Source organism: Scylla paramamosain, chromosome 4, assembly GCF_035594125.1.
Source record: "Scylla paramamosain isolate STU-SP2022 chromosome 4, ASM3559412v1, whole genome shotgun sequence".
Lineage (NCBI taxonomy): Eukaryota > Metazoa > Arthropoda > Malacostraca > Decapoda > Portunidae > Scylla > Scylla paramamosain.
The window spans coordinates 2,240,001-2,267,500 of record NC_087154.1 but is presented as its reverse complement, the minus strand read 5'-3'; the positions used below and the strand labels follow the sequence as shown (position 1 = coordinate 2,267,500).

Below are 27,500 nucleotides of genomic sequence, written 5' to 3'. Positions count from 1 at the left end.
ACCTCCCCGCTGCGGTGCCTGAACTTAATAAATCCCTCACTTCCTTACTTTCCACTATCGCCTCACAGTGAAAGGGAGAAGTGGCGGAACAGGTAACGATCCTTAATAATACTGAGCTTGCCCCTTCTGCACCAAAAAAAAAAAAATAATAAATAAATAAATAAAATAAATAAATAAATATATAAATAAAATAATAATAGATAAATAAATAAATAAAAAAAATAATGATATTTGTCCATAACATAAGACAGTTAGCATCTCCATCTTGTCTACAAATACTAGCCCTTTGACTACTAATGCAAGACACCTTTCATTCAAATAACTCTAAATCTTCAGGAGTAAAAATGGAACTACAGGCACCAAATGGTTGTAACTACCCGATCACTCATTTTCCTGTCCGAGTTCTTCTATTAGACCACTGTATTAAGGGTAACTTTAAGGAGAGGCCATAGCAGAGTGGCGATGACCAGCATAAGGGTGTGGGTATCTTTTACTTTCAGGTAGCAAAGCTTTGTTGGGTTTGTTAAAATTTTAGGTTTACGACTAAGTAAATACTTCAATGTGGAGGACAGCGGCGGTGGAGCAGGTGGTGTTATAAATGAATTCGTGTTGATTATACCATTTATGGGAGATTTTTTGTTCCCTCTCCACTGCGGGCGAGGGTGTCGATGTGTGAGGTGCCACCTGGCGGCGCAGATTTCTACTATATCATTGGTACGTAGGGGCAGGTATTCTGTAAACACACTTAATGCTTTAAAGTTTTCAAGGGTTTAATTAAAGTGCACATTCAACAAATGCCAATTATCCATCCGAGCACACACACACACACACACACACACACACATACACTAATCATCGCAACGTGCGGCCCCGCAGCAAAAATGCCTCGCACATTTTAATTTATTCACATGTTACGGAGCCTTGAAAAATACTTGAGCTTTATATTCTCGTAAAGTTCCGCTGCAGTATCCTGGCCGTCACAGTGGTAAGGCGAGAGGATCAGAAAGAGTACCATATCTTGGCTCCCACGGCTTGGAGCACAGATTTTCTCGCCCGAAACATACTCAGTTTGTAAAGTCGAACTCAGTACCACAGCATCTCTAGAATTAATCTTTGCCGGTGGAAAAAGTCAGCGTAACGTAAGCTTGCAGTGTCCTTACTCCCTCCACCCATAAAATCCCTTAGTTACGCATTACGTTGACAGAAATCAGACCGCTAGTTACCATAATGTCCCAAACACTCGACCTGTACGTACCAACAGTTTTTGTGTTAACCAGACGCGCGGACAGACTTTGAAAAAAAAAAAAACACCAAGCACGACAGCAACCCACGGGTGCCGTTCCTAACTCGCAGACAACAGAGCCCCACATAACAAGTCTTCATTATGATGGATCAAGAAGGTAGTTTTCTGCAGTCTTTAGTATCTGAGACCCATGACAAGCTATAAGGAGCGGGTAAGAGCGGCGGTGGCCTAACAAAGCGCGGCTAGGAGGGCATCGGTGCATTACCTGGTGGATGGGCGTTTGCATACAGAGAGGTCTTTCCAAGTCCATGCACCAGAGGGATCCTCCGCTGAGCACCTCACCGTCAGCTGGCGCGGTGTGCATACTAACCACCAGTGAAGTGAACACCACAACAGCTATATTACCAGCGCCAGGCCTCTGTGCTCTATGCTGATACTGTTAAGTGCGAGTGAACAGATGATCCGTGTTTTGTAGATGCTTGAAAGTAATAACTTACTAGAATACATAACAACAAACATGCGCTCTTGGACGCACGTACGCACGCACGTACATGCAACCATGCAGACACACACACACACACACACACACACACACACACACACACACACACACACACACACACACAAGGTAGGCTGTAGCCTTTTATGAAGTAAACGTCGTATCTTACCTTTAATCTGAGACGCATATAAACAATTTTTAGCAAAAACAAAGTCCGTAAACAGCACATCATCAACAAACAGAAGGCGGTGGCGGCGGTCGGCGGGGTAGGAAGGGCTGGCCATTCCCTCCCAGTAAACCCTCAATTTGCATTTATTGTGAAGCGCTGCGGCGCGGCGCGGGCGACACCGCATACTAATGCTGCCGCAGCAGCTGTATTGTTCGAAAGTCTGCCAATTCTTACGGCAATATTCTGTCTTCTTCATATTCTCATTATGATTTTGCATCATGAGTTTGTACACAAGTTATGGGCACTTCTACTTTATAAATAACATGATTTTTTACATTTTGTTTTTAACTACAAAAGCCAAAGTGGGAAGGACGTGCTTAGACAGTCAAAGAGGAAGAAGAAAATTCTAAAAAAATAAAAAAAGTACTTGGAATGTCACGACAACTTGGCTCGCTGTGTGGAGAAGAGTCATCGGCAGACATCGGCAGGAAAATTTCTCTCACACATCGCACACTTCTACACTGACGCCTATACACTGCTGTGACCTGCCCGCATCGCGTCATGAGTGTGGCTCAGGGAAGACATAAAGTATAACTTGATCCAATATACCTGTGGGTCTGGTGGGGGGCCGAGAGGGGTGTGTGTGTGTGTGTGTGTGTGTGTGTGTGTGTGTGTGTGTGTGTGTGTGTGTGTGTGTGTGTGTGTGTGTGTGTGTGTGTGTGTGTGTGTGTGTGTGTGTGTGTGTGTGTGTGTGTGTGAGAGAGAGAGAGAGAGAGAGAGAGAGAGAGAGAGAGAGAGAGAGAGAGAGAGAGAGAGAGAGAGAGAGAGAGAGAGAGAGAGAGAGAGAGAGAGAGAGAGAGAGAGAGATACTATTGTAACCCTAAGCATCCAAAACAGCTAATAATTTACACTTCTCGTTTCTTTCTTTACATATCACAAGTCGCTATGTATCACGCGACCGTCCTCCTGCAGCGTGGTATTCCAGGTGCCTCGCTGAACCGTACGGAGCGAAGGCGTGGCCGTGGGGAGCAGCAGGAGTGGCAGCCTCAGCGCTTCTCATTAGCGCCACCAGCTAGATTTACCTAAACCTGCTTTCTGAGGGCATCAGTGGCACAAAAAAAAAAAAAGAAAAAAAAAATCCTTTGCATCAATTTACTTTTGTCTAATGCGTTGTGTGTTCGTTAGCATCAAAACGCTTACATTTTCCTTGCATCTGACCGGCGTCGTAGAAAGTATTGTAAAGAAAATAAAGAGAGAGAGAGAGAGAGAGAGAGAGAGAGAGAGAGAGAGAGAGAGAGAGAGAGAGAGAGAGAGAGAGAGAGAGAGAGAGAGAGAGAGAGAGAAACACCAAAAAAAGTAATGAGTGATAAAAATAATTTCTTACGACAAGAGGCAAGGTAGTGGCGATTTAAACCTGCTAGCTAAATATGACGGAGTTTCGTAGTCTTCGAGAATAAATAATAAAAGAATAAATAAATAAAAAAAAGAGGGAAAGTATGCTATGTATTGAAGCTAAGAAAACAGAAACACCAGCGTGAACACATCCGCCTTGCCAGACACTCAGGAAGAAAATGTTATTCACAAGCCCGGGTCGCCAACAGTACAAATGTAACGACCAGGCATGAACTTATACCGCTAGTACACCCACCCACACCCCCCACCGCCACACACACACACACACACACACACACACACACACACACATGCGCCCACGTACCTAATGATTTGCTTGGCCTAGGCGCTCCTCAATGGCACGCTAACTATAAAACAAGTCTGTAAAACTCATCTAAGAGACAGACATGCGGAAATCTTCCTGCTAATGTTTCGATACAGGTCTAATGTTGAGAGAGAGAGAGGAGAGGAGAGAGAGAGAGGAGAGAGAGAGAGAGAGAGAGAGAGGAGAGAGAGAGGAGAGAGAGGAGAGAGAGAGAGAGAGAGAGAGAGGGAGAGGGAGAGAGAGAGAGAGCGGAGGAGAGAGGAGAGGAGAGAGACGAGCTACCTTTCTCGCGTTCTGCAAAAGAGCCCCATAACACCCAACCTACCAACCTAATATCAAGTCTATATTCCCGGGTCACATAATTACTCTTTTTCTATTGTCGACTCTCGCGCAAGACAAAGGGAGAGTGTGGGGGAGGAGGCCGGTGGTGGCGCCGCGCAAGGAAGGGCAATGCATCAAGATAGTCATCGAGTCAGCAATAAAGAAAAAAAACAACAGGCCATTACTGGACTTTCACGTGCGTCGAGAAATTAAAATTCACTTTACTATCGAGTTCTTTGTTTAGAGCCGTCACATTTTTGCATCATAAAAGTTTATCAGCGGAGGTATCGTTGGAAAGAGGCGCAAGTGTGAGGGGAATAGGAGGATGAAACACGAGAGGAGGAGGAGGAGGAGGAGGAGGAGGGAGAGGGAGAGCATGACGTCGACGATGACAAAGATGACGACGAAGAAGACGAGGAGGACTAGAAGGGAAGGAGAAAGCAGAGGAGGAGAAGGAAATGATGAGAAAGAAACAATAAATAAAGGAGGAACACGAAAAGAGAAGAAAAGGACCAGGAGGAGATGTGGAGAAAGAAGAAAAGAACCAGGAGGAGATGTGGAGAAGGAAAGGAGTAAGAGGAATAGGAGGAGTTGCACGAATAGGGTGTGGGCAGGAATGAAGATGCAGGAGTGATGACCGGAGCGAAGGTGTGAGGCGCGAAGGAAGAGCGAGGAGAGGAGGTGAGGGAAAACAAATGTGAAGTCTTGAGAACAGAAAGCAAATACACCATTGACGAATTTCGGCAGGAAGTACGAAAGAAAAAAAAAATAAACAGAATAAGAGAACGTTTCCTTATCTTCTAATTGTGAGGAGCATCCTTGCATTATGATAACGTAAAGTAATAAGAAAAGAATAGAGGAACTGGGAAAACAAAAAGAAAAAAAAAAAACACCATGAACTACAACGGAATTCTATAAAACTGGATATTGAGGAAACAGTTTCTAGGTAAAAGGACGAAAACAAAAACAGAAAGTAAGAAAGAAAAGAAAAAGAAAAATAATCGAACATTAATAATAAAGAAGATATCATGAACAGCATTAAAGAAATAGAAGAAAAAACACACACAGACAAATGCAACTGGCTTCAAAAAAACTGGACAGAGAACAAATAAGTTGTGCTACGAAAAAAAAAAAAAGAACATTGAGAAAGGCAAGGGAAAAGTCGAAGGTTTAAGAGAGTGGCGAGTGTTCTTTCTGCCGATAAGCAAGTCTCGGTGTTTGTCCGTGGAGAGCGACGCCCCTCCACCATCCACGAGGACTTCAAGATGCACTATAATAATAAAAATCCTTCAGTCCACCCGAGAATGAGCCACGAAACCAATTAGGCTGCAGATAACTATCTTTACTGGGTCAATTACCGGGTTTTCTTCATCGTGGCCTCGACCCGTCTCTCCCGCACCTCGCCTCGCTTGCTGCCTCACTCACTTCACCTTTTTCAGACCTCTACGTGTACCTCCTACAGCATTAAAAAGAGGAAAGCTATCTTTATCTGGCGTGTGTGTGTGTGTGTGTGTTAACCTTTGCTCAATGCTTTACACAACAGTTGCACAAAATACGAGTATGGAAGTCTACGCAGGTACCCAAGTACGTGGTCAGTTGTTGCCTTGCGTGGGTGTCTCCCCTCTATTGCCTTTGTTTCATTATGTTCTAAGGTATTTACTCCAAGGGTGACTATTTTTGATATCACGAGTTCTTCTCCAAAGTGCGCTTAATAGGCGTTCACTCTACTGCAAAAAGTATGTAGAGAGGACAAAACTTTAAAGTATAGTTTGAGGTCATGGTTCCACAGTGAATGTGCGTACAAGCTTAACAGGAAGGCAAACATTTCTTCCCATTCATGCAAGTTGACAGACGATATAAAACAGGGATTAACATTATCGTCCGCTTGGCATCCATGGCACAGGAAGACAAGCCACCACTACATGAACTCTCCACTCACTTCCTCTCCTTCTGCTGTCCAAATGCCATCTTACTTTATATCCGGTTAAGCAGTTAGCGTCATGAGAAAAATCAAACAGGAACAAACTATAATATTTTCATCCACCTCGCTTCTATGACCCAGTAAATCCTGACAACCGCTACCTGGACTCTCCACGTACGCTTGGATCTGTAGACCCTTGAACTTTATCTCCAGCGAGGCAGTTAACGTCATGAGGAGAATCAAACACGACCAAACCTTATCGGGTCAAAACACATACGGGATGACGAGGCTCATTGGGAAGCTTACCAGGGAGGAGCCAGGCATCAAGGACCACCCAGCCGCCCACCCACCCGCGGCCAGGACCTGCGAGGGTGGTCGGCGGGTCCGCGGCCTGACCTGACACTGACACACGTCAAGCCTCGGGTCAAGCTCGGCGAGAAAGCTGAGAAAGATGCAATAAATACTGTAAAATATTGTGCAGCAAATATGTTTAGCAAGCTCCTCGAGACAGGTATGAATTATCATCCTCCTGAAGGCAACAGGTGTCACTGACTGTTTTGCGCATCCACTCGCGCATATTTTATCGGTTAAGGCAACTTGGGTTCAGTGATATCAGTAAAAATTCAATTATATTTCCTTTTGTTTTTGCAAATGTAACTGTTCATAAGAAAGCTTCATAAATATGTTTAATGGCAGTGTAACATCGATAAGAAGAGTCTATCATTCACCAGCTTGTTTGTACAATAACAGCCAGGATTTGTGATTGTGTGTGTGTGTGTGTGTGTGTGTGTGTGTGTGTGTGTGTGTGTGTGTGTGTGTGTGTGTGTGTGTGTGTGTGTGTGTGTGTGTGTGTGTGTGTGTGTGTGCTCGCGCTACGTGCAATTTGTGTATGAATGCATCAATTTTGCGATAAATCGAATTCATGCTTGTAATTTGCTGGCTCGGTGAGGGAGGATCCTCAACTCTTTCGACATCCTTTAACATAAAAATATGAATTATGCACAAGAACAGTGACTGGAAATGTAGGACATCTATCAGCACTCATTAACCTGAACTTATTAAGGCAACACTAACAACAACAACTCTATCTCAACACAGAAGCAGCACCAAAACACCCCTGATAGCTGCTGCACTGCAGGAGTATTAATCAAGAGGATGGAAGCAGGAATCAAATACAGTTAGAGAACCATAAGGAAAAAAATAATGCCGAAGACGGCTTGAAGATGGTTATACTGTCAGGTCTTCCTCCTTCGCTTCCTTTTCTGTTCCTTCCTCCTTCTCCTCCTCCTCCTCCTTCTCCCTTTCCTCCTACTATTTTTCCTCCGGTTTATCGTGTGTAATGTTATCTCAGGAATGTTCTAATTGACGAGATTCCAGAGACCGGCCAATTACGGCTTCTTTCTCAGCCTCTTTATCACACACACACACACACACACACACACACACACACACACACACACACACACACACTCCCGCGGTGCATCTAAAAGTAATGGTACAAACTTTCTATCTCTTATATATTTTTCACAGTTGATAATCTAAGAAATATTTCAGTGAAGGAGAATAAATTGAATACAACCATTACGAAATTTTCCTTCGGCTTTCCCATCATTACTGTGGCTCGGGACGCAGGTATGTGTATTATTCACTTACCAGTCCTGTGTTAAATGAACGTCGCATTACTCAGACGGCTTGCGTTATAAATTAATTGTGGGTGATGTGCAAAAAAAAAAAAAAAAAATTGCAGTGGTGACTTTCTGGCGAGGTTGGAATGAGATGATCGCTTAGAAGAGAGAAAAAAAGAAAGGAAAGAAAATTCTCAGTAGCAAACAGCATTCATCTTTAAACATATAAGTCGAGGTTCAATCTTCCGAATTTATCTGCGTCGCTCAAAGACGGAGGAGGAAAAAAGCGCATCTGCTCCTCGGTGCAACAAAAGATGAGTGGAAACAACGCTGTCGACTACACGTGGCGCCGAGGACCGAGGACGGGAAATATGAACAATAAAACTCGGAAGAAGGAAGAATAAACGAGTAATAAAAGATTCGAAGAAGGAAGAGCACATGAACAATACAAAAAATAAGGAAAAAGATAAAGGAAAGGAAGACTTGAAGGTAAAAGGAAGCCAAGTATGAGGATGTGTCACTTTATACCTTTACTGATCATTTCATTGAGGAAGTAAATAGAAAATAAATACAAGGAAATGTTCATCCCTTCTTTCCTGTTGGATTTCCTTATCATCATAATTATCGGGAAAAAAAAAAAAAAGATTTTTCATCAACGAAACACTTAGTAAGTATTCAAACACAGAAATGTATACGTCTCTCCAGCACTATATATATATATATATATATATATATATATATATATATATATATATATATATATATATATATATATATATATATATATATATATATATATATATATATATATATATATATATATATTTTTTTTTTTTCTGGGAGACAAGAATATTAAAAATGTCAGTACATTTACCTCTCTCTCTCTCTCTCTCTCTCTCTCTCTCTCTCTCTCTCTCTCTCTCTCTCTCTCTCTCTCTCTCTCTCTGACACATGTTTAAGAAATTTTCACTCACAGGGCATCTTTTTCCATCCACATCCTAAGTTAGCATGTATCGTCAATTACACGGACGATGACGCTGATGATATATAGTGTACGCATAGAATGGTACGTAGTAATGGAGTGTTGCCGATCGCTGAGGGCCAAACGTAACGCTCAGGTGACGTGCAGCAACAGTTCTCCTCGCAGGCAAAGCTTTTGTGCCACATCACTTCACCTCACTTTTTTCACACCAGCTGCAGTCATTGTAAATTGTTTTAATTCACTTTCCGTCAAGTCAGAGTACAGCTGGCTGACGTAACTTAGCCAACCATCACTAACCAGCAAGGAAGGAAGAAAAAAAGATCAAGAAAAAAGAGAGACGACGAATGCACACAATTTCATTTCTTTACATGATATTCAACTTTGCTTGATTGGAATGCCTGCGTCTCGTGGCCACCAAGGCAAGACGCGCATGTACTTAAAGACACACACACACACACACACACACACACACACACACACACACACACACACACACACACGTCTTTTCTTTGTGAAGGTCTAAAATATTCTCACTAATGGCCATGTGGAGTATCTTTTTCCGTGAGTGACTCAAACAGACACTTTTAAACACTATCTTGAGGGCGACTGAGGCCAAGACAAAGGCGTCATGCTAAAAAACGAACCTTGACACACACACACACACACACACACACACACACACACACACACACACACACACACACACACACACACACACACACCAGTGACGTGATACACTTCCCCACGCTCCTACTCTGGGATTCATTAAGGTGCGACGGGATAAAAAAGTAAAGTAATAACAGTAAAGAAAATAAAGTTAGTAGGAAGGAAGACATACCTATTCTGTGGAAAGATGAACGAGACATACGTATATACATAAAAATATATAAAAGACATTGGAATATAAGAAAAAAAATATATATATTCTTGCTAGTGGTGGTGTGCTTAAGTACGATAATTTTAATACGACTCGGCTCATTTAAGTCTCCATCGTTAATAACAAAAAAGAGAAAACTATGCACATAAAATAATCGTCACTGAGTCAGGAAGCTAGCGTGGCCCACAAATTATATACTATGAAATCCAATGGACAAAATCTTTAAAAACTGGCTACTTCTTTCTTATTAATCATACATCTAAAGTTTGGTACGAATTATGGAGTTTCCTTTCCACTTGATGTAGTCTCTTCAGAAATTCTTTATTTTCACCGAGAAAACCTATTCTTTTGAGGAAGTCGCTGTCAGTAAATGATTTGATAAACAGGCAATAATGAACACGTCTCAAGACAGGCCAAGAAAACTCAAGTGGAATAAACATTTAGCTGAATTTCATCTATCAAGTAGCAGACGATCTTGTGGCCTGGCTGTGTGGTCGGCTGCCTGCTGTATCCACCACGCGCTATTCCTCTCCTTTTACGACCCTATCATTGCCGCTAATCCGTCTTTTTTCTCCGTCCACACCGTCACACTCCGGTAGGCGCTGCGTCACACCTCCATCGTCATGTCACTTTATCCCCTTACTCTTGCCCTGCGGGATTGTTGTTGTTTACCTATTGCCCTTTCCTTCCTCACGTCGTTTACATCTTCGTCACACAATAATTACCTCAGGACAAATACGTGTGTTGGTCCTCAGACAATATTTCGTTACTTTGTGCAATCATTCGCTCGTGTTTGTGTGTTTGCAATCATTTATATTGAAGCCAAATAGAAAACAAGAACTGACTGACATTTTTTTTTTCTCTGCAGCAAGACATTAACTTAACTACTGATGAAAAATGCGTCAATTTTACTGCTCGACTGTCACATGAAATCCACGTGCACCTTTACCCCCCTGTCCCCCCCCCACCCAGCAGGAGTGTGGGGGCGTGTTGCTTCGGGTGAGCAGCAGAGGGCGGGCCCAAGGTGGGGGGAGTTTCCACAATTCAGATCTTGGTCACGTAGCAGGGAGTCGTCCCCACGCTAGTCATAATTATGAATTCCAGCAGTGTTAAAATATACGAGATAGATAAATGTTCGCTGCTGTGTTAAAATACTTCGCATCATGGTTTATCTCTCAGGGCGCGGGGCGAATCTTAATTGAACGTTCAAAAGTCTCCAAGGCCGCTACGCCCATGCTGTATGAACACTATTTATACAAGTGTCTCTCTCTCTCTCTCTCTCTCTCTCTCTCTCTCTCTCTCTCTCTCTCTCTCTCATTGTCATCATCTTCAGTTCTCTTCCTCATTGTTTTCAGCGTTCCTTTTGTTACATTCTGCAGCAGGCGGGTTTGGTATTCCTAGGTAGGCGCAGTAATAATGTGAGACTGTTCTGTGGCGGGTCATTTCCGCATGGGGGCTTGGGAGGGTGAGGACTGGGGCGGTCACAGTTCTGGGTTGTAGGACGCCGGTGGGTTTATATATACCTGTCTTGGTGGCGGCCAAATGCGAACGATAAGAGATGTGTGATTTTCTTAATGTCTCGTCGGACTGTCTTCCGTTAGTAAATTGATACACAGAGTGGCACATTTAGTCATAAGATTATATGCCCCAGAAGGTCTGCTAATTGCGGGGACGGCCTGTTTAAGGAACACACACACACACACACACACACACACACACACACACACGGAAAATAAAAGAAAATCACAGTAAAACAGAAAGATACAAAACCTACACATGATACATAAAAAAAAATTCCTGCCCCCAAAATCTTTCTTTTCCACGTACAATCCTCCGTCTCTCATTTTTTCCCCTCCTCTCTGGAATGTACACTGAGCTTTCGTTTTTACGCAGTCTCATTTGATCTCTCACCTCCCTCCCTCCGTTCCCTCCCTCACATCCCAGGCGACAGCGTCTTGAACACCCCTTCTAAGATAACAAGGATAACACCCTGAGGAACAACTAGTGATGGATTAGCTTTTTAATAACTTCATCACTCCGTTCTCGTCTTTACTTCTAAGTCGAGACGAGAGGTGGCCGCTGCTTTATTAAATATTCCTCAACAATGATCTGGTGCTTATTATGTTAATGCGCGGGTAGCAGTGATGTATGCGGTCAAATGAACGTGGTGGCGGCGGTGCAGATCTGCGGCCGTGCAAACCCACTCGCAATTACACCCGATCCCCACATGCCTCTTACCTCTGATGAATGAAGGCTGCAAATTGCTACTTGCTGTCTTGTATTTCTCGTGGGGCGGCTACAGGGACCCTCACAGGTGTTCAGGGCCAGACAGGAACGACTGTAACACCCTTCCTACCCCTTGCCCATTGGTTCTTTTCGTCTTCAAAAAAGAAAAAGAAAAAAAAACCTCACCGGGAACACTAATGTCACTCGAGCGAGGCCGAGTACCGGGGTGCACGGCGAGGTGTCCCAGACGGCCTTGTGGAGGTGACGGCCATTACAGGAGGATGAGGTGGTGGTTTCGATATTCCAGGGCGACGCCATGACAAAGCAGACCCTTATTTGCCTCACTCAGAAAATCGCCAACTAAACATGCTATTTTTTCCACCATATTTCAATGCGGAAAACTAAAATCTTGCATGGTTTTACCCATTCAGTTTGGGCAGACCATTACGTACATTATAATCCAGTGTTAGTTAGTTACGGTAATTTCCCAGTGAGTACACGCGGCGCACCGGAAAATACATGATAGTAAGGTAGTCTTTTTATTTTTATCTTCCTCTGAATGTTATACCTGTGATGTTAAACGAAGTTCTTGGTTTAGAGGAATCACGTTAAATAAAAGATCTACAAAACTGAGTATTTAAACACAAAACTTGCTTTTTTTAGGGAAGACAAATAAATACTGGAGGCGAGTATTCTTACTTGCACATTCTGTTAGGACCGACATCACCAACTCGTCATTTTTAAGGAGCTTTGTTAGGACGCTTAACACAAACTGAAACACTGCAAAGAGAGGAAGAAAGTAGAAAACACTTACCAATATCCAACCTTTTGTGCGGTAAAAAAAAAAAAAAAGACACAAAAGGATAAGTTAAAAAAAAAAAAAAACTACAGAAAAGCTACAGCGAGAGACGCGATGTGTTGAGGTGTGAAACTTTGCACCTCAGCATGAAGGAAGGAGTGAGAAGAGGGAAGAAAGCTGCGCCACCTTCCTTCCGTGACGTGTCGTGAGTTCCCGGTTAGAGTTGAGTGCGTCTGATTAATACTAGGTTGGGATCATTCTCGCAGGGCACAATCTACATATCCATCTTGTGGGGCGGACACGGTGGTGTGAGTCTGGGTCGCCACCCGGGTCTCCGCAGGCCACTGACTCGCCATCTGTTGAACGATCTGCCTGGAGAAGCTCACTCCCCACTCCCGGTCCGGCCGTGTGGGAAGGTTTTACCGCTGCATCATGTGTTCTTTCACCTCCAGGTTTAGTCTCGTTCCTTTATAAAAGAAATGAGTCACTGCTAACTACGCGTACGTCATCGTTGGTGTAGTTTTTTTTTTTTTTTTTTTTTTTTTTTTTTTTTATGTAGGAAGGATACTGGCCAAGGGCAACAAAAATCTAATAAAAAAAATGCCCACTGAAATGCCAGTCCCTAAAAGGGTCAAAGCAGTGGTCAAAAATTGGTGGATAAGTGTCTTGAAACCTCCCTCTTGAAGGAATTCAAGTCATAGGAAGGTGGAAATACAGAAGCAGGCAAGGAGTTCCAGAGTTTACCAGAGAAAGGGATGAATGATTGAGAATACTGGTTAACTCTTGCGTTAGAGAGGTGGACAGAATAGGAGTGAGAGAAAGAAGAAAGTCTTGTGCAGCGAGGCCGCGGAAGGAGGGGAGGCATGCAGTTAGCAAGATCAGAAGAGCAGTTAGCATGAAAATAGCGGTAGAAGACAGCAAGAGATGCAACATTGCGGCGGTGAGAGAGAGGCTGAAGACAGTCAGTTAGAGGAGAGGAGTTGATGAGACGAAAAGCTTTTGATTCCACCCTGTCTAGAACAGCAGTATGAGTGGAACCCCCCCAGACATGTGAAGCATACTCCATACATGGACGGATAAGGCCCTTGTACAGAGTTAGCAGCTGGGGGGGTGAGAAAAACTGGCGGAGACGTCTCAGAACACCTAACTTCATAGAAGCCGTTTTAGCTAGAGATGAGATGTGAAGTTTCCAGTTCAGATTATAAGTAAAGGACAGACCAAGGATGTTCAGTGTAGAAGAGGGGGACAGTTGAGTGTCATTGAAGAAGAGGGGATAGTTGTCTGGAAGATTGTGTCGAGTTGATAGATGGAGGAATTGAGTTTTTGAGGCATTGAACAATACCAAGTTTGCTCTGCCCCAATCAGAAATTTTAGAAAGATCAGAAGTCAGGCGTTCTGTGGCTTCCCTGCGTGATATGTTTACCTCCTGAAGGGTTGGACGTCTATGAAAAGACGTGGAAAAGTGCAGGGTGGTATCATCAGCATAGGAGTGGATAGGACAAGAAGTTTGGTTTAGAAGATCATTAATGAATAATAAGAAGAGAGTGGGTGACAGGACAGAACCCTGAGGAACACCACAGTTAATAGATTTGGGAGAAGAACAGTGACCGTCTACCACAGCAGCAATAGAACGGTCAGAAAGGAAACTTGAGATGAAGTTACAGAGAGAAGGATAGAAACCGTAGGAGGGTAGTTTGGAAATCAAAGCTTTGTGCCAGACTCTATCAAAGGCTTTTGATATGTCCAAGGCAACAGCAAAAGTTTCACCAAAGTCTCTAAAAGAGGATGACCAAGACTCAGTAAGGAAAGCCAGAAGATCACCAGTAGAGCGTCCTTGACGGAACCCATACTGGCGATCAGATAGAAGGTTGTGAAGTGATAGATGTTTAAGAATCTTCCTGTTGAGGATAGATTCAAAAACTTTAGATAAGCAGGAAATTAAAGCAATAGGACGGTAGTTTGAGGGATTAGAGCGGTCACCCTTTTTAGGAACAGGTTGAATGTAGGCAAACTTCCAGCAAGAAGGAAAGGTAGATGTTGACAGACAGAGCTGAAAGAGTTTGACTAGGCAAGGTGCAAGCACGGAGGCACAGTTTCGGAGAACAATAGGAGGGACCCCCATCAGGTCCATAAGCCTTCTGAGGGTTTAGGCCAGCGAGGGCATGGAAAACATCATTACGAAGAATTTTAATACGAGGCATGAAGTAGTCAGAGGGTGGAGGAGAGGGAGGAACAAGCCCAGAATCGTCCAAGGTAGAGTTTTTAGCAAAGGTTTGAGCAAAGAGTTCAGCTTTAGAAATAGATGTGATAGCAGTGGTGCCATCTGGTTGAAGTAGAGGAGGGAAAGAAGAAGAAGCAAAGTTATTGGAGATATTTTTGGCTAGATGCCAGAAATCACGAGGGGAGTTAGATCTTGAAAGGTTTTGACATTTTCTGTTAATGAAGGAGTTTTTGGCTAGTTGGAGAACAGACTTGGCATGGTTCCGGGCAGAAATATAAAGTGCATGAGATTCTGGTGAAGGAAGGCTTAAGTACCTTTTGTGGGCCACCTCTCTATCATGTATAGCACGAGAACAAGCTGTGTTAAACCAAGGTTTAGAAGGTTTAGGACGAGAAAAAGAGTGAGGAATGTACGCCTCCATGCCAGACACTATCACCTCTGTTATGCGTTCAGCACACAAAGACGGGTCTCTGACACGGAAGCAGTAGTCATTCCAAGGAAAATCAGCAAAATACCGCCTCAGGTCCCCCCAACTAGCAGAGGCAAAACGCCAGAGGCACCTTCGCTTAGGGGGATCCTGAGGAGGGATTGGAGTGATAGGACAAGATAAAGATATGAGATTGTGATCGGAGGAGCCCAACGGAGAAGAAAGGGTGACAGCATAAGCAGAAGGATTAGAGGTCAGGAAAAGGTCAAGAATGTTGGGCGTATCTCCAAGACGGTCAGGAATACGAGTAGGGTGTTGCACCAATTGCTCTAGGTCATGGAGGATAGCAAAGTTGTAGGCTAGTTCACCAGGATGGTCAGTGAAGGGAGAGGAAAGCCAAAGCTGGTGGTGAACATTGAAGTCTCCAAGAATGGAGATCTCTGCAAAAGGGAAGAGGGTCAGAATGTGCTCCACTTTGGAAGTTAAGTAGTCAAAGAATTTCTTATAGTCAGAGGAGTTAGGAGAGAGGTATACAGCACAGATAAATTTAGTATGAGAATGACTCTGTAGTCGAAGCCAGATGGTGGAAAACTCGGAAGATTCAAGAGCGTGGGCACGAGAGCAGGTTAAGTCATTGCGCACATAAACGCAGCATCCAGCTTTGGATCGAAAATGAGGATAGAGAAAGTAGGAGGGAACAGAAAAGGGGCTACTGTCAGTTGCCTCAGACACCTGAGTTTCAGTGAGGAAAAGAAGATGAGGTTTAGAAGAGGAGAGGTGGTGTTCTACAGATTGAAAATTAGATCTTAGACCGCGAATGTTGCAGAAGTTAATGAAGAAAAAGTTGAGGGGGGTGTCAAGACACTTACGGTCGTCGACGGAAAGGCAGTCCGACCTGGGGACATTTATGGTCCCCTCCCCAGATGGGGACTCCGAGGCTGGTGTAGGAGTCGCCATGATTTTAAAATTTTTTGAGTGAAGGGTGTGTGTGTTATTAGATGCTTGTAGTTTTGTGTGGAGGAAGAGAGTTGTCTTTAGAGGGCAGGCTGTGACTACCCCCTTGTGTTGTGAGACACAAAGGGAAACGTTCAGTGAGGTCACAGCTGGGTTTAATGATAAGTTCACAGCACCCCCTGAACAGTGCTTTAGACCTCACTGGGAGTAATTATCGTTTCGGCAGGTGTCTACTGCCGAAACTGATAGTGGAGTGTAATCTATGACGGTCAGCGTGGCATATGAATCTTGTCGCGCACGAGAGAAAAATGTCAGAAGTCGTTTCTTTTTATTTAGTCTCAGAAATGCACGTAAAATAGGCTGCAAGGAGAATTAAGCCACGCCCAACAAGGACTGATTGCTCGCAAGTTTTTCATTCTTACTACGAGTGGAGGAGTAAGTCGTGTAGCGAAGATAAGCCCATACCCGAGCACGCAGGTCCCGGCCGCCGACTTCATAAACATCACAAATTGAAAGCATAAAGCTATCATCAAGGAAGGAAGGGAGAGAGGGCTGGTGAGGGTCCGGCTGTCAGACTGGCCCACGGGGAGGGAAGAACCTTGGCGTTGTGATAATAATACACACACACACACACACACACACACACACATACACGTCTTGTGTGTGTGTGTGTGTGTGTGTGTGTGTGTGTGTGTGTGTGTGTGTGTGTGTGTGTGTGTGTGCATGCTATTTGCACATGTGTGTTACGAACACCTGTGCCAGGAAAACGATGTAGATGATACACTACTTTCTCTGTTTACCACAAGCTGCACGACCTACGTCAAGATACCACAAACAAACCCTGTCGTGGGGAAATAAGTGATGAGCTTTAATGGTAAATAATCATTAAAAACTGTATTTAAGCTCGATCTGATTGGAAAAGGCCATTCAAGTTTCTACAAGTTAACATTTTATAATCGCTAACCTGCACGCTTTTCCTGAATTTGTCAAAACTCTGGTCAGCAAAATTCGCGGCTCTCAAAAGCTAAAGGTCTTACGCTGAGCAAAGCTAAGGAGCAGCACTAGAGGAGACTGAAGGCCTGAGATCAAAAGGGAGGTCCGCTACTAATACCATGTTTGTGGACACTGATATTCAGGCGTTGCTTTTAAATAATGACTAAAAACTAAACAAACATCCCTAAAAATGCAAAACTGACCGCTGCGCCACACTTTTGTAGGAGTGAAGGTCAGAAGTTATCTACACCCGAAACTTTACTTCACACACATGTTACCTGAGAATTATTACCACTACATCTACCCACCTGTCAACTAATTCAATAAAAGTATAGTTTTACACACACACACACACACACACACACACACACACACACACACACACACACACACACACACACACACACACACACACACACATACACACACACACTTTGTAAACTATCAAGGGCCACGAGTAGATTCTTTAGAAAGGTTTAATGTTTTCTCTTGCCATACAATGAAAGAGGCAACGGCGAGACATAAAAAAGTCATAAATGACAAAAAAATTCTATTGCAGGATAAATAGTCTCTCTCTCTCTCTCTCTCTCTCTCTCTCTCTCTCTCTCTCTCTCTCTCTCTCTCTAATCAGCAATGAAAACTTTGATAATGACGGCAGAGAGGCCCTACACATTTTTTTCCTCATTTAATTATTTTTTTCTTCACCGTCGGGAGGGTGGCGCGGAGTTTGAAGACGTCCCGCCAGTGCGCAGCGTCGCCCGCCCAGCCCCTGCCTCTCATTGGTGGAGACGCCCTTCGAGAGATTCATGTGACGGCCATCTCCTTGGCATCGCATCAAGCCTTGCTCCGCCACTACGCTTATCTCCCGACCGTTTTTTACTAGGAAAATGTGTAATCTGGGAAGGAAATTTGCATCTAGGAGGAGATTAGAGGAAGGTGTGTCCAGCCAAGACGCCCTTTGTCTGAATACCTGAATCTTGGTTTGCGAGTCTGGACATAATTTTGAAGCGGAGCAAAACATCGTTGTTCTCGGTGGGGCATTTCGCGACTGACCCCACGGGGCTGCCTTCGTTTATGTAAGTGTCAGGAGTCGCCTTTCTTGCTGGAAGGTTATTGTTGCCAGCTCAGAGAAAGGCGCAAGTTTCGAGGTCAAACACACACACACACACACACACACACACGCACACACACACACACACACACACACACACACACACACAAACACACTTGCAGTAAGGTAAGTAATCGGGCGACGAGACGAGACTCTTCCCACAGGTCGTTTGATAAGGTATCGCGGAAAGGAGAGGAGAGGCATCCCATGTTGTCAGCCTCTTGGAATCAGCACGCAGCGTCGTTTATACGCGGCACAATGAGAAGAAAGCTTCTTTATATCGTTACCTTATAAGTTATTTTATATTGTAAAACTATACGATCTCTATCAGATGGTAACCTGTCCCTTTCTTCTACGAGCACTGTAATTTGCCAGAAATTGACACTTAAAGACCTCTTACTAACGTTCTTTGAAACTCGTGAAAATTTCGGTCGTTATCAGTTGACTATATCCATTTCCTTGGTGCTGTTGTACATGTACACTTTATAAACGGGGGGTTTACAGTTCATATCTCCTGGTCACTGTCCAGTGTGTGGCCGATCATCACGTTTTTCCGTGTGCGGTTAAGCTCACAGTGCCACGGGCAGGCGCGGATCCTCGCTTGGAAAGGACTGTGCTTGGCGGGAAGTTGGCAAACTACAAGGAAATAGTTACTTTTCCCCAAACATAAATTTGCTTTAAATACCAAATGCACCAAACCTAAGTGTCAAAACGCAACAAGAGTGCAAACAAAATAAACCCATCTGAAGCCCCATGCAATGCCATATTAGCCACTCCCTGGATCTTGATTTTTGAAGGAAAAACGACTAAATATACGACAAGGAAAGCTCCACCCCACCCCTCTCATAAACGTGATGCAGCTCATTCTTATCTCCCGCCAGACCCGACATTTCCTCCATTACCGACAACACTTAAAATTTCCTTACATGTAAAACGACACGCGATTGGCTGTCTGCATCCACCAATCGGCGACCTCGCAAAGGAACACAGTGTGTAGGTGACATTTCCTCTCCCGGGCTCGTTCATCACCCCTGATCAATATTCTCGGCAGCATTATGAGGGCCGGCGCGGGGATCAACACAACCCTTATAATGAGTGGCTTGATAACACGACACGGGACGGGAGGACGAGGGGAGGGGGGAAGAGAGGGAGGAGGAGCGGGAAAGAGTCTGGGGGAAGAAGGGTTTCCGCCTCACTATAATCGCCTCTATAGGATGGCAGGAGGTGAAAGACACGAGTTGTTTGTGTCCTCCAGCTGTAAACTTCTGGACAGTTGAACATTTCTGTCTGTCTGTGTGCTTGTCTGTGTGTCTTTCTGTCTGTCAACCTTCTATTTCTAAAAGTTTGTTCTTCTCAACGATACACCAATTTCTCTCTCTCTCTCTCTCTCTCTCTCTCTCTCTCTCTCCTCTCTCTCTCTCTCTCTCTCTCTCTCTCTCTCTCTCTCTCTCGTCGACAACCAGCTTTGCTATCTAATTTTGATTATATAATAATATTCTATGCATTTCTTCTTTCACTTCGGCAGTATTTCGTCTTTCCCTTTCTTACCCCGATGCGCCGCCGATGCCGCCTTGTACTCGAACGTACCCAGCGCTTCTCCTCACCATTTACTCTTTATATTCTCTGCTAGCGGTGGGAGTCATGAGCGGCACCACTTCAAGTAATCATAACTTTCGGAGGCGGGAAATACTGCTAATTGCATCCCCTTCAGAAGTCCTCCCGAGGCAAGAGACCAATGCTTTCCCGATCGACGGACGGACCAACAGCACGAGGAGGAGGAGGAGGAGGAGGAGGAGGAGGAGGAGGAGGAGGAAGAAGAAGAGGAGGAGTAGACGAGAAGCCACAGCGCTGAAAGGGTTCTCGTGTTTGCCCGTTGTCTGGTACACGGCGAACGCTCGTAGCTAAAACCCCTCCAGAAAAAAAAAAGTGTATGAAAAAAAGTAAAAAAAGAAAAGGAAGAAAATACAACTTCGGAACTAAGGATCTGATGAGACTCGGCAGAGAGAGAGAGAGAGAGAGAGAGAGAGAGAGAGAGAGAGAGAGAGAGAGAGAGAGAGAGAGAGAGAATAGTGTGTATGTCTCTCTCTCTCTCTCTCTCTCTCTCTGTGTGTGTGTGTGTGTGTGTGTGTGTGTGTGTGTGTGTGTGTGTGTGTGTGTGTGTGTGTGTGTGTGTGTGTGTGTGCTTTGTCCTACACATATTTCGTCTGTGGCACGGGCGTTTACAATCACTATAAATATCGCGGCAAGCAGTCTTGTTACTAGTTACGGCGGGATCCTTGACCTTAAATCGAATGTAAGCAAAGAACTCTGACGCTGGAGCAAATTGGACGCCTAACCTTTATCATCACTGATGGGTTACGGCTAAACGAACGACGTGTAACAAGCGGTGGCACGCGGAATACAAAGCGACCAAAACCAACACCGACCCATCCCATTGATAAAATTAGCATTATACAAAAACAACATAAAAAAAAAGGGAGAGTCATAGACGCGGCGGGCTCCTTCCATCCTTACGCCGATGCTCCTTGGCGCCGTGTATGTAATTTCACTGCAAACTACTGCTGTCATGGTTCGCTTCCCTTAATTTTCACCACACGCCAAAGTGCAGCATGAGCGTGTTCACCAAGCACCGCCACCTCCATCACCACCACCACCACCACTGCCCTCACCACCGCCAGCCTGCTGGAAATCATGTACTCCTGACCGAAAATAGATCTCCTCGGTCTTTCCAGGAGTTACAGTCAGAGGCTCACGAGGAAGTGACAGCCATCTCTCACCGCAATGTTTAGTAAGAATGAATAAACAAATATATCGAGCGAACAATGAAAAATAAACGTCTTGAGATGCTCCTTCGTTCTCTTATAAATGCAAAGCTCCAAACCTCATGGCAGCGACAATGCACTCCAAGTCAAGGTGGATGTTTTATGGAAGCCGTAAACATTCCTGTCTGAGCGGTCACTCCACCTTTCTCACCCACACGGGACAGGTATTGGTCATCCCGGGCCGGACAATGACGGCACGAGACAGACAAGCGGACCTCCTTGCCTCCCTCCACCCAAGCATCTCCTGGTCCTCGATTAGTTTCCGCTGAGGCAGTGTGGCCGCGGGGTGAGGGCGGGAGAGGTCGTGAGCATTGGCCACCTGAGTCGTGCAGTGGTGGTAGCGGCGGCAGCTGCATCCTCTCAGGTGCGCAGATAAAAACTAATTGAATTTCCCCCTCACTACGGCAGGTGTGTGAGCTTGTTAGTCTTAGAGGCTGATTACCTGAGGAGGATGAGTTTCTTGTTCCCGTGTGCGGCGCCGGTACATTGACAGACGACGCAAAAATGCATTCACGTATTTAGCTAGTTAGTTACTGAAGAAATGCGTGGCTAATGCGTGTCTGCCCACCACCGCCACCTCATTATATAATGTTTCCAAAGTATTCTTAATTATTCCTACACTACTGCTGCTAATTGATTATTCACACTAGAAATACATACACGACTGTCTGTATAAAATTAAATCTCTCTCTCTCTCTCTCTCTCTCTCTCTCTCTCTCTCTCTCTCTCTCTCTCTCTCTCTCTCTCTCTCTCTCTCTCTCTCTTTCTCTTACCCTGTGATTTTTCCTCCTTACTCTTAATATATGAATTTCCTTATGACATTCTGGACTCTCTCTCTCTCTCTCTCTCTCTCTCTCTCTCTCTCTCTGCCCTAGTGTCACGTGCCCTGCCTGGGGTCAAGGGTCGACCTGAGACACTGCTGCCTGGAGTCATTGTGGAGAGAGTAGAGATCCTGACTTCCTGCTTTCCTCTTTATTGCTCTAATCAAGGCCCCCTCCAAGCCACAAGCGAGAGAGAGAGAGAGAGAGAGAGAGAGAGAGAGAGAGAGAGAGAGAGAGAGAGAGAGAGAGAGAGAGAGAGAGAGAGAGAGAGAGAGAGAGAGAGAGAGAGAGAGAGAGAGAGAGAGAGAGAGAGAGAGAGAGAGAGAGAGAGAGAGAGAGAGAGAGAGAGAGAGACACTGTCTTCGTTGACTTTTATTCTCTAGTTCAAGTGAGATACCGTACACACACACACACACACACACACACACACACACACACACACACACACACACACACCAAAGGGAATAGTCGCATAAATATTAATTCTTCATTGGGGCTTATCTTGTCAGAAGTTTGGCGGCTCATAATCCCCACGGAGGAAAGGTATTGGAGGGGAGGAGGAAAGGGAGGAGGAGGAGGAGGAGGAGGAGGAGGAGGAGGAGGAGGAGGAGGAGGAGGAGGAGGAGGAGGAGGAGGAAGAGAAGATCCGATGTGTAGGGAGAAAAAAAAATGATGTGCCGAGCTTCAAACTTTCTCCCATATACTTATTTCTTGTTTCTTTTTACTGTGCTCCATAAGATGAATTCCTTCACGCATTCGTCAATATACACTCGTACTTTTCTGCCGCAGCTTCACTACTATTCGCTTATTTGTTCCTATTCTGTGCAAGGAATGAAGTGAACACAGGAAGATGCAGGTCGTGAACATAAAATATCCGAAACGAGGAAGAAGTGAGAAAAACTGCAACATTTTATTGGCTTTTTTTTTCTTAGCTCTTTTTTTTTCTTTCCTCCCCTTCTTCCTCTCTCTCTCTCTCTCTCTCTCTCTCTCTCTCTCTCTCTCTCTCTCTCTCTGTGTGTGTGTGTGTGTGTGTGTGTGTGTGTGTGTGTGTGTGTGTGTGTGTGTGTGTGTGTGTGTGTGTGTGTGTGTGTGTGTGTGTGTGTGTGTGTGTGTGTGTGTGTCTCTCCTTCTCTAGGCACGTACTAGAGATTCTCCCATAAGGCCTTTCCCTCCTTTGTAGTACGAGTATTCCCTGCCGAAGAGGCTTAAAAAAAAAAAAAAAAAAAACCCTACCCTCCTAATCCGGGTCTAATCTGTGGGTGACCCTAATCACTGACGCTGAGTGATGGTGCAGCGGCTCCTTTCCTACACCCCTTTGACGCGCTGTGTTTTAAGAGTTCCCTTTTCTGATACCCCGTCCACACCCCGCCTCACATCTTCACAGCTGTACTACACCACAACTGTACCACATCCTACACTCCACGCTTTTCAAGTCCTCCACTTTTACTTTATTTTCTCCTTCAGTACTCTAATTGGCTTCTTTTTTTTCATTAACGTAGTTTTCTTTAATGGCTGTTCTATCGCCTTGTCTTTACGTACTTAATCAAGGTGCTATTATTAAACATCAAAAGAGGGACATGGGTAAAAAATATATAGAATTACTTCATCAGGGGTTTGTGTGTGGGAGGGAAGCGGCTGGAAGGGGACACTTGACTCGCCACGTCCGTGAGAACTGTGTGTGTGTGTGTGTGTGTGTGTGTGTGTGTGTGTGTGTGTGTGAAAGCGATCAGTGTAACGTCAACACTTAGTACAATTCCTAATGTGTTCCAACTAGTATGATATGAGTAGCTTGTGGACCTAACGCCGCCTTCTGTCCATCCTAGATAAGAAGCAATTAAACATACAATCATTAAAAGTCTCTCTCTCTCTCTCTCTCTCTCTCTCTCTCTCTCTCTCTCTCTCTCTCTCTCTCTCTCTCTCTCTCTCTCTCTCTCTCTCTCTCTCTCTCAAGTCGTGAGGTGGAGACAGAAAACTCGTGCAATACAAACATGTTCCTCGGACCCTTCCTCCTCACCACCATTCCGCCACTCCACCTGTCCGTGACTGGTGCTTAGAGTGACCACAGTCTCGCCCAAGGATGGTGAAAAACACACACAGATTCAATCACAGGTTGGGTTCCCCTGGTGACCACAAGGGCGGCCAGACCCAGTTTCCTGCCAATGATAGTCGTGGGAGTCGCGGGTCACCTGAGACGAGGCCGCGGCGCTGTGGTTACCGGCCAGCTTACTCCTTATCACTAGGACCCGCCGCAGCTACTGATAGACTGAACGTGACTTCACTGCATCGTCAACATTCCTCACTGTCGCTATGAAAACACATGTTCCAAAACTCTAATTAGAACACCATATTTTTTCCTACCTTTTTCTTAACAGAGAGCTAAACTAAACTAAAGCATCAGCGTTAAAGTTGCATTTGCATTGTACTAATAATATCTGCTCTCAGTAACGGATCAGCGACAGGAACTCTAGGATGAGAGAACAAATGTTGAGATAAAGTGCACTGCTATTTTCGCTTTATTAATGTGGGTAATTTCGCGTCGGCTCCACCCATACGGTGTTCCCAGCGGCGGGAGAGAGGCGATACGAGTTGTTTCCCACGAACACAGTCGGTATCTGTCATTCGCCTCGTATCTTGTTTCGTACTTTTCTGTGGCGTCACATTTTTCGGCACAGAAAATATTAAGAGTTGAAAACATGATATACACTTAGGCAAGAGGAGGGCAGCACACAATACCACTTAATTAATAATGTGGTATATACTTACACGCAAGCACACTCACTCACACACACACAGACACACACATAGGCACACACACACACACACACACAGACACACACACACACACACAAGGACAATGACTTTCTCTCTTCCCTGATTTCCTGGCAGGGCAGGTAAGGGAGGGGCTGAGTGGGCGCGTCGTGACTGGCAGAGCAGGAGTGACCTTACATACCTTTACTGTGCCGGACTTGAGGGGCTTCTCTGGGTCGTGAATGTACTCCATGGTAACCCCGTAGAACTGGCCCTTGTTGATGTAGGTGATGCGGTCATCCTCCCGCCCGCTGGGAGGTCGAGATGGGCGTCTCCAGGTGGTACTTGAAGCCGTACTGGTTGACTCTGAGGTGGAGGCGAGATACAGGTGTGTGATTAGCATGATAGTGTGCGTGAGAGAGAGAGAGAGAGAGAGAGAGAGAGAGAGAGAGAGAGAGAGAGAGAGAGAGAGAGAGAGAGAGAGAGAGAGAGAGAGAGAGAGAAGAGAGAGAGAGAGAGAGAGAGAGAGAGAGAGAGAGAGATATTCCTTACGAAATGAAAATGATTATAAGAACTTAACTGATCAACATTACCTAATGTTTCAGTTTATTCCTTCAGGAGAAGCAAAAAGGCAAGGGAATCGGAGAGGAAGTAAAATAATTTACTGAACAGCATTATAACAAGAACAAATGATAAACTAAAGATTAATTTTACACTAAATGGACACACACAAGCACACACACAGAATATATATATATATATATATATATATATATATATATATATATATATAAATATATATATATATATATATATATATATATATATATATATATATATATATATATATATATATATATATATATATATATATATATATATATATATATATATATATAGTGTTATTTAGAGGTTAAACACAGGAAAAATGGAGAAAATATAAGATAAAGAGCATTTAGACGCAGATAATGTCCAGAATAGAAAATAGGTGGTTAACCATGAGCATAAATGTAAGTTTTTACAGTTTAATTGACATTCACAAAAAGTCTTCCCGGGTGCAACACACACAATTTCCGTAAATCCCAAGTTAATCTCCAAATGTTCAATAAAAGACCACAAGCAAAATAATATGTGCGTCTGTCAGCCTTGGAGCCATCATGTTCATGGTCGCCGCGAGGGGGCGGCCATCAGTAGCTGCGTGAAGGAGCGCCTCAGTGTCCTCACACCACAGAAGCCTACTACTGACCTTCATAAAAATAGCATCATTGGTATTCACTGCCCCGCCCATCTATGAGGTGTGGGACTTGCCAGGCATCGATAACCGAAGAGTGAATGGGATAGAGGAGGCTCGCTAGGCACTTTACATATAAAGTTCCTTGATCCACGTAGTGCCAATTATTCTTCAAAATGATGCGTTATGGTGTTACAGTGAATAGTATCGATAAGATGTTCTTATGTTATATCTTTAATAAATATGGGTGTTTGGTCTTTTCTATCAAGTACAGTTACAATATGCTTCTCCTATGTGCTACTCATAATTACTCGGTCTCATCAAAACATTAACATGAGACAACCAAATCAGCACACACAATACTAAACGCCACTAATCTCGTGGAATTAATCTTTCCTCACGGTAATATGTGATAATGTTATGAAACAAATGTGGAGAAAGGAAACTTTGCCTGAGTAGCGAAAAACGTGACTCTCGAGTGAACTACATGTCACGTCCGTCTATTATTTTCTTCCCCTAACGAGTCTCATGTGTCATCAGGGGGAGATAGAGGGAGGATGACAGCAGCAGGCCCCCCTCTGCCCCTGGTCATGCCCTTGAGCGCCATGTCGCGGGTGATAACGATTCTGCGTGACCATTGAAAATACTTAGCGTGGTTTTATTGGCGGCCGCATGATGAGTCTTCCCCGCGCGCTGAATAATGAAGCTGTAAAGCGAAGACATTCATGGGAGTAAAGCCTGATGGACTCTCACGCAACTCGTCTGATATATAATTTGTGAAGAAGAAGAATTGTTCGTTAGTCAGGAGTTCTTTGTGTGCTTGAAGGAGTGAGAGGTGGAGTGGTGGGGCTATAGGGCAGAGCTGGGAGGTGCTGCGCGGTGCTAATAGGCTTCAGCTCGTTTGGTTTGTCATGAACGAAAAATAGATCGCGAATGATGACGTGCTAAAATGCAGCCAAGCGTCACAAATCCGAATTCAGTTCCTTCACTAAAGTTTTACCCGAGCAGCCCTAGCTCGCATTATCTCAAACGAGGATATAAAGCGCAGTTTTTATTCAGCTGGTCTGATGTTTTGAATCAATTGATGATACGTTTTCTTGGGAGGTCCACGGGGCCAGTCAACACCTACTGCCACCATTAATTACACCACTCCTCAGGAAGCACATCTCCTACTGTCTCCCATGACTGCACAAACAAATCGAGCCAAAATGACAGGTTTGAAATGGTACTCTTGAAATATAAGACGTTTATCTGAGCGGCGGATCCTGCAGGGGTAAGGGTAAAACAGAATTCCCGCCACAGAATACCAATGAGGTAGCGAGTGGGCAATATGCACATAATAAATGAATATTCAATACAGGGGTTCAGCAAAGATACAAATCATAGTGAATTCCCCTTCAATAACATATATTCAGACTAACTCACCCCTGCCGCCCAGACCCCAACAAGCAGTGATTAAGGTCATTGCCAAGCAGAACGAAGGTAACTCCGGGCTAGAGACAAATTGTTCCCTCTCCCCCGTGCAAGGAGAGGGCCGCGGGCAAGGGCAAGCGTCTCGTGTATAAGGCAAGAGATCTTCGGCCGTGGTGATCTCCCTCCCTAGAACTGCTACTGCTGGACTCACCGACACCCCATCGCCTCTGCCTGCTCTCTCTCTCTCTCTCTCTCTCTCTCTCTCTCTCTCTCTCTCTCTCTCTCTCTCTCTCTCTCTCTCTCTCTCTCTCTCTCTCTCTCTCTCTCTAAAACACGGAGTATAAGGAAAATCTGGACGTAAAATCATCTCCTAGCATCCA

General features: G+C 44.5%; 1 protein-coding gene across 1 annotated transcript in view; it reads right to left on the bottom strand.

Annotated features, from left to right (window-relative positions):
• The window catches only part of LOC135097575 (protein grainyhead-like), a 235,375-nt gene that overhangs the window by 38,978 nt on the left and 168,897 nt on the right, over nucleotides 1-27,500 (bottom strand). The window contains 2 exon segments of the mRNA XM_063999498.1: nucleotides 24,679-24,783; nucleotides 24,785-24,842. Coding sequence (XP_063855568.1) covers nucleotides 24,679-24,783; nucleotides 24,785-24,842 — 163 coding nt within the window.